At 39.8% G+C, this 13,205-nt stretch overlaps 1 protein-coding gene across 1 annotated transcript in view; it reads left to right on the top strand.

The window, feature by feature from the left end:
- Nucleotides 1–13,205, top strand: part of GRAMD2B (GRAM domain containing 2B) — a 54,003-nt gene that overhangs the window by 24,471 nt on the left and 16,327 nt on the right. The window contains exon 3 of the mRNA XM_075727108.1: nucleotides 12,549–12,671. Within this exon, the coding sequence (XP_075583223.1) occupies nucleotides 12,549–12,671 (123 nt within the window). The remainder of the gene's footprint in view (nucleotides 1–12,548; nucleotides 12,672–13,205) is intronic.

Raw genomic sequence — 13,205 nt, 5'->3', positions numbered from 1 at the left:
GTATCTGGTTTTTTTTTCTTGAGCATGTCTTGGACTAGGAGTCCAAGACAGCGTATAGAAAGCCTGATGTCGGAGACATTGCACATGTGCCGACTAACTGACCCTCTGTTTTGTCCCCAGGCGTTCAGTCTTTCAGTGCTGAATCAGCTACAGTTGTAGAAGTGATGTCAGTCTTAACCAGTGTGATAAATGGAGAAGTCTCACTTGCTGTGACTCTCCTTTTTTTTAGCTGTCAATTTTTGCAGTTCAGTAGAAGGTAGGTGTCATGCAGGGGAAAGGTAGGTGGTCTGTTACACTGCAAGCTACAGTGTTCAGGAATACTAGCCTGGGCAGCAGGAGGGTGAAAAGACTGGGGTAGGCAAAAAAGTTGAAATGCTTTGTCTTTAAACTAGAAAATTGTTTAAGCATCTGCTGGCTGGAAACAAAGTTGGAATTTATTTGCCAATCCCATTGAACTGGTAGCTGGATCCTTCTGAGAAACCATCGTGTTCATTTGACTGCAAGTTAACCTCAGAAACCATGTAACTTTGGTTTGACTAACGTGAAGCTACAGGGGCAATTATTGAGCTGAAGAACAAGAACAGAATCTTGGTTTTGATTCAGTTTGAAGTGAACTCGTTAAAAGTTGGATCGCTGATGGTTTGTTTTTAGAAAATTTCATAAACAAGTGTGTGTGGTTGTGGTGGACTTGCATTCCCTTCATGTACTTCCACAAAGCAATAGGCAACCAACAGAGCTCATGCTGACCTCTATTTTAAAAAAAAATCCTAGCAGAGTTATAGAGGCTCAGGGAATATTTTAGTGTTTTCCAAAGCTCAGGGGAGAGAGATTTATGTTTGTACTGTACTCTGTACTTCCTGGAGGTATGCTTAAAATGTTGTTCACTTTAGAGATGGACTTTATAGTTCAGTATGCTTCTGCTGCTACCGTAAAGGTGTCCCTGGGGAATGGGTGCTTCTGAAGGATTAAAGCTGTAGGATTGGGGCTTTTTAATTATTTTGAGATTAGGTCTGAGAAGATTATATTTATCTGCCAGTGATTCAGGAAACTATACAGAAGGAGTTAAGTATGTTCATATTGATTTAGAAAACAGGCTTCTCTGGCATGTTTAGCAATAGTTACGTCTTTGCAAAGTTTGCAGTACATCTCTGTGGGTTGTACAACCCCAGAGATAACACTGAGTGGAAGATGGGTGCTGTTATTTTGTAGACCCAAAATAGCAATGTGCCAAAAGTTTGTCATTACGTGGAGTTCCTCCCAAACAAATCAAAAGTTTCTGGACAGAAAACACCATCCAAGTGGTGTTCCCTGACCATTACATCCTGATGTGGCCCTGGGCCAAAAAGGAATTAACCCTTGCATTGTAGTTAGAGATTTATTTTTTCTGACTTTAAAGTGGGGTGTATTATGTTTGTGGTGGTGCTGGACCTGCCTCAGAAGCTGTCAGCCCCACTGCAGGGACAGGTGGTGGAACAGTTGTTGTATTGTTGAAAACAGAGTGTGGTACATTAATGACAGCGGTATAATAACGAGCAGTTCATATTCCATGTCAGGATCCTTCTGCTTTCACACACGCTTGCCTTTTTGAAGTCAATATAGCATTTTCTGGTTTCCACAGGTAGTATTTGGCCTCGTACCATTAAATCTGCCCATATTAGGGCAATGTGCTGAGTTACCATATAGTGAGATACTGCTAACATTAAGTGGCACATTCTGTCCCCTTACAGTTACAGCATAAGGTAATGTCCAGTTACTGAGCATAACTTAAAGAAATGAGGAGGCTGGGACTTAGGACTCTGAAAGATATGGAAAGTTTTAGGCTTGGGGGGGGGGTGTTTGAGCAAAAATACATTGCAGATACTGAGGAAAATATGCTACTGAAAGCAGTGGAAAGTGCTTGCAGGAAAAGTACGTACTTCTGGGAAGAGAGAGAATGTGACTTTTATGGTTGGTTTATCTGACAGGTTACACTGCCATAACAGATGTTTCCTAATAACTGTTTATCAGTTGATAAGTTAGAAGACAATGAATTGACCTATGCATAATCACAACTGACTAACTTTTTCCCATAATCTCTCTTACTTGAGAGGAATACAAAATGGAGAGAAGAAAGGGGAGGTTATTTATCACTGATTCAAAGTTTTATTTCAGCTTTGATCCAGGTTAACTCCTTTCAAGCAGCCAAACTTATACTGTTTTTTTGTGAAGGAAAAAAGACGTAGGTATGTGCCTACATTATTCATGTTCTGTACTTTTGGTGGATGAAGATGTTAGCATATATTATGTCATATTTTTTAATTCTTCCCTGGCAGTTCTTCCCTGTTTTTATAGTGAAAGTTGTAATGTGTGATCTGAAAATAAAGATAGGCTTGTAAAGTGAAACATTTGAATTTGAGGTATGACAAAAAAGAAGTTTTCAATCTGGGTGACCTGCGTTTGTTCAGGATGATGTTTTTTAATTGATCCTATTTTCTCTTTTTTTCCTGTCATTCTTACTTTGTTCACTGTATATACATGCTTAACTTATAAAAGCAGCTTTTTTAAAATAATTGTGCCAGGTGTAGATGTGGTGCTTAGGAACATGGTTTAGTGGGGGAATTGGCAGTGCTACGTTAGCAGTTGGACTCAATGATCTTAAAGGTGTTTTCCAACCTAAATGATTCTGTGATTCTATGTGTAAATGCATGCCATGAATCTGAACAGCCTTTTCTTTGTACCGAAGTGCCTCATTGGCTAACCTGAAATACTCCCAACTGTGCTGCCTTCCCTGGTTATATGCAGTCTGTGAGAAATGCTTGTTAGGCAACATATACTACGGAGAAGCTTGGGCAGCAGGATTTGTTGCTGGTATTTGACAGGTGATGCATAAACATAGTATCAGAGTATTGTCTTCTTACCACCATCTCCATAAATGTTGCAGTCATGTGGTTAGAAATTATGTGCTTATCTAATGATACCACTGCTGGGACTAATGATCTTCATGCTCTGTACATAGCTGTTGCCAAGTCCATGCATATCCTTTCCAGTTAACCTTGTTAGACTTGAGTTACTGTTATGCCAGAGAGATCTTGCGTTTGGCCTAGCAATCTTTACAGTCTTCTTTTGCAGTACTTTTATTAACCAAAATTCATGGGTAGCTGTCTGGATCCAGCTAGGCTGATCAGCAAAAGTCTCTTCAAGTATTGTCATCACAGAACAAATTATTTCTCTGGATATAATAGGAATACATCAGGACAAGTTGTCTTTCCCTGTTTCTCCACTTTTCCTGGAAAATAAACTTCTTGCTTTATCTGGAAGATCTCTGAACTACCCAAAATTACAGAGAGATTATGTTTTCCTGGCAGAAAGCTGTAAACAAATATTTAAAACATCCATTTCTCCATAATGCAAGGGAGATTCCAGGAGGACAGGGGCCAGTCCACTGTATAGGGCCTTGTCTTCTCTTTGTAAAATGGCACAGTGCGCTGTCTCGTGCTGGGGTGATTGTTACAGTAATGGAATTAAGTACTGGGAGGTGGGACACCTGAACAAAAGGGAGAACCAGGGTTCTAGGGTACATAGAAGGAGAATGCAGTTGCCTCTTCTCAATTCCCTGGTAACTGATCTTCAGTGCTATACTGAAGTATTCACTTCCCTTAACTAAACTCCTACCTGGCACTGACTGGCTTCTGCCTCCACCCTTGAAAAATAGCACACTAAGATGAGGGAGGTTAATAAGCTTCCAGAAATAGTGGCAGGAAATAATGTGCAGGTTGCAGATAGGCAGCAGAGAAATTCAGCAGGGTAGAGGATGTAGATGCAGACTGAAGCCTTCCTCCTCTGTGGATAGATAGGGGAAGCCTTATAGTTACCTTTACTAGGAAACAACAGTTCCTGACATCCCCAAAAAAACAACCGTACCTAGGCATGTCCTCTACAAAGATCCATTCTTGTAGGCGCTTCAGTGGTTTAGCCCTCTGGGAATCTTAGTTTAGGCTGTTTATGAAAGGTAGACCCACCTAGGCAAAAGACTCTTGATGGTAGTTTTGTAGCTACCATTTATGCTACACTAGTTCAAGAAGAGCCATTTATGTTTGTTCAGACTTTTTCTGGACGAGAAGGAATGTTATAGTACAAAAGTCCAGTAAATAACAAAATTATATATATGCCCACTGGTTTTCTGAAATTTTATAATATATGTAAATATGCTATGGCCAGCTTAGGAGAGAGTGGGTGTTGCCACAGAGGACAGTGTGTGGACAGTGGAAAGGCTCATACTGAAGAAAGACACTTAACAGAGCATTCAGACTCAGTGTCGTGGTGACACAGAAGATAAAAAGTCAAGCTGGCCCTAGCATGGATCTGGCCACCACATGTCACATCTGATTCTAGTAAGAATATCTTTTTCTAAGACTTTGGAAGGAAAATGGTTCCTTATATGCAGTGTTGCAGTCAAAGGCACTATTGTGATTAGTGTCGGTTAGATCCATTTTTGGAAGCTAGTATTTCCTACTGTGAAATAATAGCTTTTGTATTAGATTATCTACATTGTTCTGGTCTTTTCCATGAACACATAGATGGGTCTGTAAGAAAAGTTGTATATTGCAAAGATAATTACAGGAAATTCAGTGTTGCCAGACCCTTGGTGAACAGTGAGCCTCCAACAGTGATTTCATGTTGATCTGCATCTATCCTTGATGGACAGTGCGATAAAACGGGATGGACACAACTAGATGTGTTTTGCATTAGGCCTTGTTGTGCACTGTGCCTGGTGGGGAGCCTACAAAAAACGTTGTACTCAGGCATACTGTGGAATACCTACTTTAAATTTTCTCTGCTCAATTAGTGTTGCCTTTTAAACAGAGAAATCTCATTAATGATTGTGGATTATCTGTTGTCAGTGCCAGTTCTCAAAGAAACTGCTGAATGATCAAACCCAACCATATTTCCTTTTGTGCATACCCTGTCTGAAGAACCCAGATTATTTTTTCCCCCCATACATTGATTAAAACACTTTGTGTGCAGCATACTGAGTCATTATTTCTAAAAATGCCATAAAACAGAAGCTTCTGATCAAGTGATTAGTGGCGGCTTCATTTTTTATTTTTCTTAAGCAACAGAAAAAGGAATAAAGGTGTTGGTAGGACTGCTCCCAAGCCTCTCCTATCATCTCTAACTGTTCTGCATTCTTAATAGCAGTTGTTAATATAAGTGCTGGTGTCTGCTTTTTTTTTTTCTTAATCCTAATTCAGTCTGATGTAACTACTCAATTTTTTTCAAAAACATAATTAATGTTGGAAAACTGGCAGACAAGTCTTTTATCATGTGGAGGCATGCTGCTCTGGAGTTCTTCCTCCAAAAAATGGAGATGTAGCTTCAGGTAATGAGGCCAAACCTTTATGCTTATGCTCTGGTGATCAGGCTTCATTTGTAAAGATGTGTCTGTTGTTCCAGAGACATATTTGTGGTGTTTCTGCCTCAGTTATGGAGCAGATCTAATTCATAGATGCCTGTGAGGCTATACTGAACACATGGTTTGTGTATAGATGCAGTATTTATCTTTTTTATTTAATTCGGTATAGAACAGTTGATAGCCCTGACACTTAAGTGTCTTTCCCCTCTTTTCTGCACCCTGAACAAGTCATAGATCAGGAATTCTTCTTTCTTTTCCCTTTTTCCTGTTACCTCTGGAAGCTAAAGTTAGAAATGTGACCTGATACAAGGCTGCATGCTTCCTGTTCAGTATGAATTGTGATCCTGTTTTTTGTCTTGTTCTGGGGTAGAAGATAAGGTAGGCTAGAACTAGGAGATAGGAAAACCTTTCCCCGTAAAGGCTGCCAGCGAGTTGGAGAATGAAAAGAACGCATGCTCCAGTCCGAAGTAGATGTGAATGAGTGTCTCCCCTAAGGTCTTGTGCTTCATGTTTTTTTCAGAAATGTGTGTGTTGAGATTATTTGTGTCATGTGCTGGATTTGGCCATGCCTATGTTCAGTTAAATAGTTGTTGGTCACCCTGCTGAGACTCCGATGAAAACTGCATCATGGGAATCTTACGGGGTTGAGTGCAGATACATATGAGAGGGCTTTTGCTTTTTGAAGTGGATATCTGAAACGGAAACTCTTGAAAAGACAAGAGAGCTAAATGGCTTATGTTCCTGTTCTAGTGTTAACTTAATAAAATATCTTGTTATAGTGTCTCATGTTTCAGAGCACAGGGAATTCTTCTGTAGTTTGTTTTTTTCTATGGAACTTGATAGCAGTCTGGTTTTGATTAGACAGGGAATACAGCCAGTTAATAATAGATGGTATTTAAAGCAGAGAATTTACATACTTGCTAATGACGTCTGCTGTGTCACAATGATCTTGCTGATGTCTAAGTGGTAAGGTAGTGTGAAACTTGATCTGGTTATTAGGTGAAATGTCTATTCAGTTGAGGAAAAAAACTGACTTCCTCTATCCTTAACAATGCTGGAGGGGTTTCTGTTCAGTATTAACTCAAAAATTTCATTCCTCCTTTTAATAAAGATATAACAACATAGACATACAAAACTACTTGCACATGAGTAATTGTGTTCCAAGGTGTAGCTGTGAAATAAAACACAGTAAATATTTCTGAAATTAATTACCTTAATATATAAAATAAGATTCACAGTTAAAAAAAGTCTTCAACAGTTGGGTTGGTTCATCTTTTGGTGCTAGCTGACATTGAGATTCCACCTGTGCCTGCAGACCTGTTTCGTCCTAGAAATGCAAAGAGAAACACGTGGTGTATATGCATGTGTGCCCATCCATATGCATATGATATTAAATTAATGTGCAGCTGTATAACTTTGCCTCCACTATGCTGTGTTTGACTGTGGTATCATCAGAAGAGCATTAGTCTGCTCCTTGAACAACCTGAGGTAGTTAAATCTCAGTCTGGTTCATACCTATTCATATTATAAACTGATCCTTTCCCTCATGCAGGGTTTCATATCTCTGCTCCTTCATTAATGCTTTGTAGCTCTCCATATTTGGTATAAATACATCTGCTAGCTGTATATCTGTCATATAAAATACATAAGAAATGCCATACCTCAGAATCAGCTGCTTTACTTCCTTTACTTTTCAGCCTTAAGTACAGGCTGTGTACTAAGTATGTGGAATTATACAAATACCAAATGCATACATTATGGCTATCTTTAACATCTGTTACAGCTGCTACTAAGCAGCTCTCTGCTCCTTTGTGATTAGGGTAGCTGTAGCTCATTTTCTGCCTCTCTTGATAGTTTTGGAGTCTCGATAATAGTCAATATTTGTTTTTCCAGTTGCACAGTAAAAGTGATACTTCTTCATAGCATTGTTCTGAGGCATGTTTTTTTAGGAGATGTATTTTCTCCCATAAACAGTGCCGTATGCCACGCAACTCTGGAGCATCGCTGTAGAGCCACTGGAGGCATTTTGTCTCTGAGTGACCAGACTTTGTAGAAACAGACAACATCTAAATCCTCAACTTGAGCACTGTTGTTAGTATATCCAATCTGTAATCTGCTATGAAGAGGACAGCAGGAGAGTTTACAGTGGAAAAGGTATTTTCCTCAGTCCAGGGGTGAAAGAATGTAAGATATGAAAGCAGGCTCATCCGATAAAGCACTCCAGATTCTGATTACACGTGCAAAAAAGATTTGTTCAGACTGGTGTGGCATAGAGAAGATGTTTAGCGGAATGATGGGACATACCTTCTGAAAGAAGATTTAAGACTTAAGACTTCAGGCCTAGCAAAAGGAAGGTTGAGGTGATTGCTCCTTCACGGTGTGATAGGTCAAGGAAAGTCTGTGCTGAGGTGGAGGCCTCTGGCCTGCAGCATGCTTAGCGGGGTGTCCCTTCAAGCATTAGCATGTTTCATCTTACCCCCTTGCAGTCATCTCTGCTTGAAGCATGTTGGCGGTATGTCTCCTGGATTCTGCCTAGATAAATCTCTTCATCATGCTCCCTCTCCTGTGCTTTTAAGGCTCCTAAAGTCTGTCATCTTGATTTGGGATCCTGATGTGTTTTGAGCATCTCCCTTTGGCTTTTAGTTTCTGAAAGAATAACCAATTCCTTTATCTGAGTAGACTCATGTCTGGGAGCAAGAACAGCTTAAATAACACTATTTCTTAGTATTTGGGCCTTCTGCACTACTTTGATTCCTTTGCCAAATCCTTTCAGTCTGCTAACAGCTAGCCTGTGAATCCCATAGCTACCCAACAGATCCAGAAGACACAGAAAGTCACTGTATTTGTGACAGATATTTCCCATACGTTGTACCAAGCATGGTTGTGGACAGCAGGGGAGAAATTAGCCCACGCTGTTTTGGTTGATCATTTGCAGTAATACAGCAGTCTAACTACTATTGCAAAATTAATCCTTTTTGTATAAAGAGATGAAGCAGGATAACAGGGCTTCTAAGGTAACATGACAATCTGGTACGTAGACTCCATCCACAGAGGGAATGTTGTAGCAATGCTGACTCACGTTAAACCCTAGGGAAATACTGGTTTGGCTGCAGTTTTGCAAACAATTGAAGTTGTAGCTAACATCTCTGGCTATTCAAGATGCCTTTTTCCTCCTACGTAACTGATCTGTGGTTTGTGGACTGGGGGACTGGTTTGTCATAACTTATTGTGGCTTCTGAGCTTTTTAGACCTGTTATCATGTGGACCAAGTAGCATGGGTGTCCTTTGGGGCAGATCTGAGGAAGCTTTCTAGAAAGTTTTGTGTGTCTGTGGGGAATTAAAGACAGTAACCACTGTACAGTTCTGGTGGTTTTGATATGTCTTATATATGATTGAGAAGTGTTCATGTCTGGTAAGATTGTACTGGGGTTGTCAATGACAACAGTTGTTCTTTAAGGCTCACTTTCCAAACTGTGGCCTATTAGCATGTCTCACATTATTTCTGTTCAGTGCTTCTTATTCAGACTAGTTTTGAAGGGAATGGAGGAAAAGTTTGTATTTTTGATTACTGTCTTTAATTTTCTTCCCTCTTGAAAAATCCCCATTAATGTGACTCAGCATAATTTTCACAGGAATTCTGAATTTTTCAGGTCCTAGAGAAGGTTAGCGCCAAACAAGAAAACCTTTTGAAGTTCAGAAAACTTTCTGCACTACAAGGAGCTTGACACACGTGTCTGTCAGAAAGTTCTTGTTTCACAGAAACCATTGAAATCGGAAGAGATGAACTTCCTCTGACTTCTAAAATACATTGACGAATAATGTACTTCTGAACACTCCATTGGAATGAAACTTAGTTCACTGCCTTGGTTAATGTATTTCATAGCACTCTCCCTTTTCTGTGATTTAATCTTAAATTAGTTCAGTTCTTGGTGTATATTTAAGAAAGAAAAAGAAACATTTCTTGCAAAAAGTTTTAGACTACTTGCAACTAGTATTTATTTTAACTTGCTTAGATACAAGATATAATCCCATATTAAGCACAAGCCTTGGCTTTGAAAATACTCCCTATGGAAACTGCTCTCTATTTGGAAACTACAGACAACTTTTTTCTTTTTTCTTTTAGCTGTTATTTTAAATAGGCTTGGTAGTAGTACCAAGTACACAATATATTGTGTATATTTGAAAAATGTTTATTTTCGTATCAACAAAGCCCTGATGTCACAAAGTTTACGTGCTTTGCCCTGATATTTGAAAATAACAGTTCACTTACACGCAACTATTGCTAGCGGTTGTACCGAGCATCACTTTGTTTCTTAAGTGCACTTGATCTAATTTTTTTTCATGGATTGTTGACTTTTGTGCTCTTTTTACAAAGCATTTATGAATCCTGACTCACAGAGGAAAATGCAGGGAGTGCTTTAATTTGTTTGTGACATGATGGATGATATTGTGCTATTTTTAGGTTGTACCTCTGATCTTTCTTTTTCCAGAAGGTCAGCTAAGAATCTTCTGATACTTTAAAGACACCCTAGTAAGACCTTAGCTGCTGTGTGGAGCTATAGTTACCAGAAGCGTAAGGACAAATCCTTATGGAGTTTTTCATTATGTGAAGGGGGCATATGGGAGGTAGGGTAAAGGATAGACATAGAAAGACCATATCATCTAGTACGAATATATTCAATTGCTACTGTCAGTGGCATGTGTTACACAGGTGAGTCTCCTCATGCCTGAGATGTTTTGGGGGAAACTCTTGCCGTGTTTGGGTACGTTCTCCCTGTTCTCAGCTGCAGAAGATGGTCCTGGAGAGGTGACCAGACTGGCGTGAGATAGCTCAGCATTTCCACACACAAGACTCAGCAGGGTTAGCGTGTTGAGATACCCTACCTCTCCACCATCTGAAAGCAGCTAGAGGGAATGAGTTCAGATAGTAGTGGTTCAGGAATAGTAGTGGTTAATAGGGAAGACAGACAGGATAGAACAGACTCATACTGCAAAGCAGGGATTAATTTATGGGTGAGGGAAAAGAGAATATGAGTGGCAAGTAAATAAAGCGTTTAAGAGCAACAAAACATCTAACCAGGCTGGGAGGTGTTAGTGAACAATAAAACTTGTTTTATAGGTATTTTTGAAACAGATTTGTAGTACAGAAGTGTGGGTGTGATACAGGCTGCTTTGATGAGTCAATAGCATTACAGTGGAAGACTAGAAGGTTGCCCAACGCAATGATGGACACCGGTCAGGCTCCAGGCTCAAGCAACTACATCTTAAAAATACTGTGTGTCATGTAGTCTTACTCACTTGGGAGTTTCCATGCTGCACTGCTCTTTTGAAATGCAAGTGTGATTGAACCTGACAATTTTGCCTCATCCTGTTCTTCATGGCACTCGTGTGTGGTATTCTCTGGCCTCCCTTGAAGCCCAAGAATTTGGGGAACAGAAAAATAACAGCGAGACTGTGGACTAAGACATTTTCAGGATTTGCAGACTCAGAATGCAGGCTCCCCTATGCTTGCAGGAAGCACCTTGGGTTGGCAGTACTCTCTGCTTAAAATCTCAAACAGCATAAAACTACTTATTTGGGTTTTTCAGGCAAAAGATTGAGTTCCACTTAAATCTCTTGAATTGCCCATTTAATTCCGGTTTATGTTGGCTGAAAAAAGCTGGTGTCCTGTGGTCTGGCAGGGCTGATCCAAGAGTGAAGCAATGGGGAAACAATGGTTTTTTCCTCATTGACTTTATTAGTACTGTAACCCTTTGAAGTATATACAAAGTGTGACTTAGGAAGTGTCAGTTCAGTGCCCCTGTGGTGGCGGGTACTAAGGGTTGAGGAAGGATTAGATAGGGGAATAGTTGCTGTAAGTAAACTCAAGTCCCCTGGAGAGCAGGTCCCAGCACCAGTAAGGCAAAACTCCATGGCTTTTGTCCTGTGACATAAGCTCTAGTTTAGCTGTGAGGTAGGATACCACCTCATTGTATCTTAATTAAGATGTTGTGACATGTATCTTCTGATCTTATTCACCAAAGTGTAATCAAAGCAATGGATCTTGTTATGCCCTTCCTAAAAGAAAACAGAAATTAAATTAGTCTGGGAACTTCTGTCAGCAAAACTTTTGTCTTAGTAGGAAAAGAAACTGTTTATTGTCAAGACACCCTCACATGACAGCAGTGGCTGTGTTGTTGCTGTAAAATTGCAGAAATTAAACATTATAATGGAAAGCTTCTGTAAATGGGGTCATTCAAGCCAGGCATTAAATTAACAGGCAACATAGTTTGGCTTTCTTCTTTAATGCTAAGAGCATCCTGTAGTCTTTCTGCAGCTTTAGTCTTCCAAGGAAGGGTGTGTTGTGTGTATATATTTGTCATGTCTTATTTTAAAGTATTGTCATTCTTCAGACCCTGCTATTAATGATGGCTTATTTTCTCTAAATTTTCTGAGTTAACATTTTGTTAGAAAGTTATGAAAAGGGAAGCCAGGGAAAGGCCCTGATGGCATATCTCTTAGCCCTCAGACTCTAATTCCTTAATATGTATTTCTGAGGTAGTGGCGCATGCTGTGAAAGGGCAATGCGCTGTGGTGGCAGTGCTGCTTTTGTAAAATAAAACCAGCACTTTTGATACTTTGAGAGGACCCTTTGTGGTGAAAATCCTGCAGGTGGACTCTCACAGAAGAGGTGAGAGGCAAAATAGGACCCAGCTTTCTCTTGCAACATTGAGCCACAAATAATCTGCTAAGCGCTAGGTCCTGTCATGCAGGATGTTTTTCTCCCAACTTGCCAATCAAATTAATTTCCATTAGTCATCGGGTCTGAGTACTGAACATGGAATGCATTTTTTCCTAAACGAGACATTCTCTTTGGAACGGAAGCTAGAGCTACAAATTTTATGAGCGCTGAAATATTCATGGCAGTATTTCAATTTTCCTCTCTCCATTGCTGAAATTCCAGTACTGGAGCTCAGAGTACTGTTCAGATGTATAATACTGTCACGTCAGTAGATGAAGACCTTTCAGGACCTTAATATAAAAGATGTGTCATAATTTTGTTCTTTAATAGGTGCTGTATTGTCAACATGTTGCAGTGGCATTTGGCATCAGTATGAATCCTGCTATATGCATTTCTGTCTCTTTTTTTTAACCTTTTTCCCCCTCCCCTCTGCAGTTCAGATGGAGAAAATGGAACAGATGAAAAAAGAAAGGCAGGAAAATTGCCTAATGTGTTGCTGCAGACCCCTACCAGTGAAATGGAATATTTTGATGACCGGAAAAAAGTTGATGTTGCTAGGTAATGTCAGAAATGCTCTCAGTTTTCTTCTAGTCGGATCATCAGAATGGTTACAACCCATTCAAGAAGCTACGCTGAGTAGCAAGATTTATCAGACATCCCAGTTGCGGGTTAGCTTACACACTATGCAAGTAAACAGGAATCGCCACTTTCTAGGGGTTGCTCTGTTACCCACCACAAGCAGTCACAATAGTGGGAATTTAGACTTTGGGCTGGCTTAGCTTCCCTGTTCTAGCTAAAAATACATTGCACTGTTTGGTGTCGCTGCTGGTTACATCCCTTTCACAGTCAATTTGACAGGCAGTCAAACTGAGCTGCAGTTTGAGTCCTGGGCTGTTTCCAGAACACTCTCATGCTGGAATATTGATTGTCCATGGTAAAGCTATGACAAAAGTTTTAGTTTTGGACTCTGTGCTGTATATTGCATAATAATAGTTACTAAAGAATTACTAGGTTTCATGGAATATCAACATGTCCTGTTGATAACTTACCAAAACTAATGAACTGAGGCAAAGCTTATATGGGATATCTTTT

This window comes from Pelecanus crispus, chromosome Z, assembly GCF_030463565.1.
Source record: "Pelecanus crispus isolate bPelCri1 chromosome Z, bPelCri1.pri, whole genome shotgun sequence".
In the NCBI taxonomy this organism is placed as follows: Eukaryota; Metazoa; Chordata; class Aves; order Pelecaniformes; family Pelecanidae; genus Pelecanus; species Pelecanus crispus.
The sequence above is the reverse complement of the archived record's forward strand: the minus strand, read 5'-3'. Positions and strand labels throughout refer to the sequence as shown.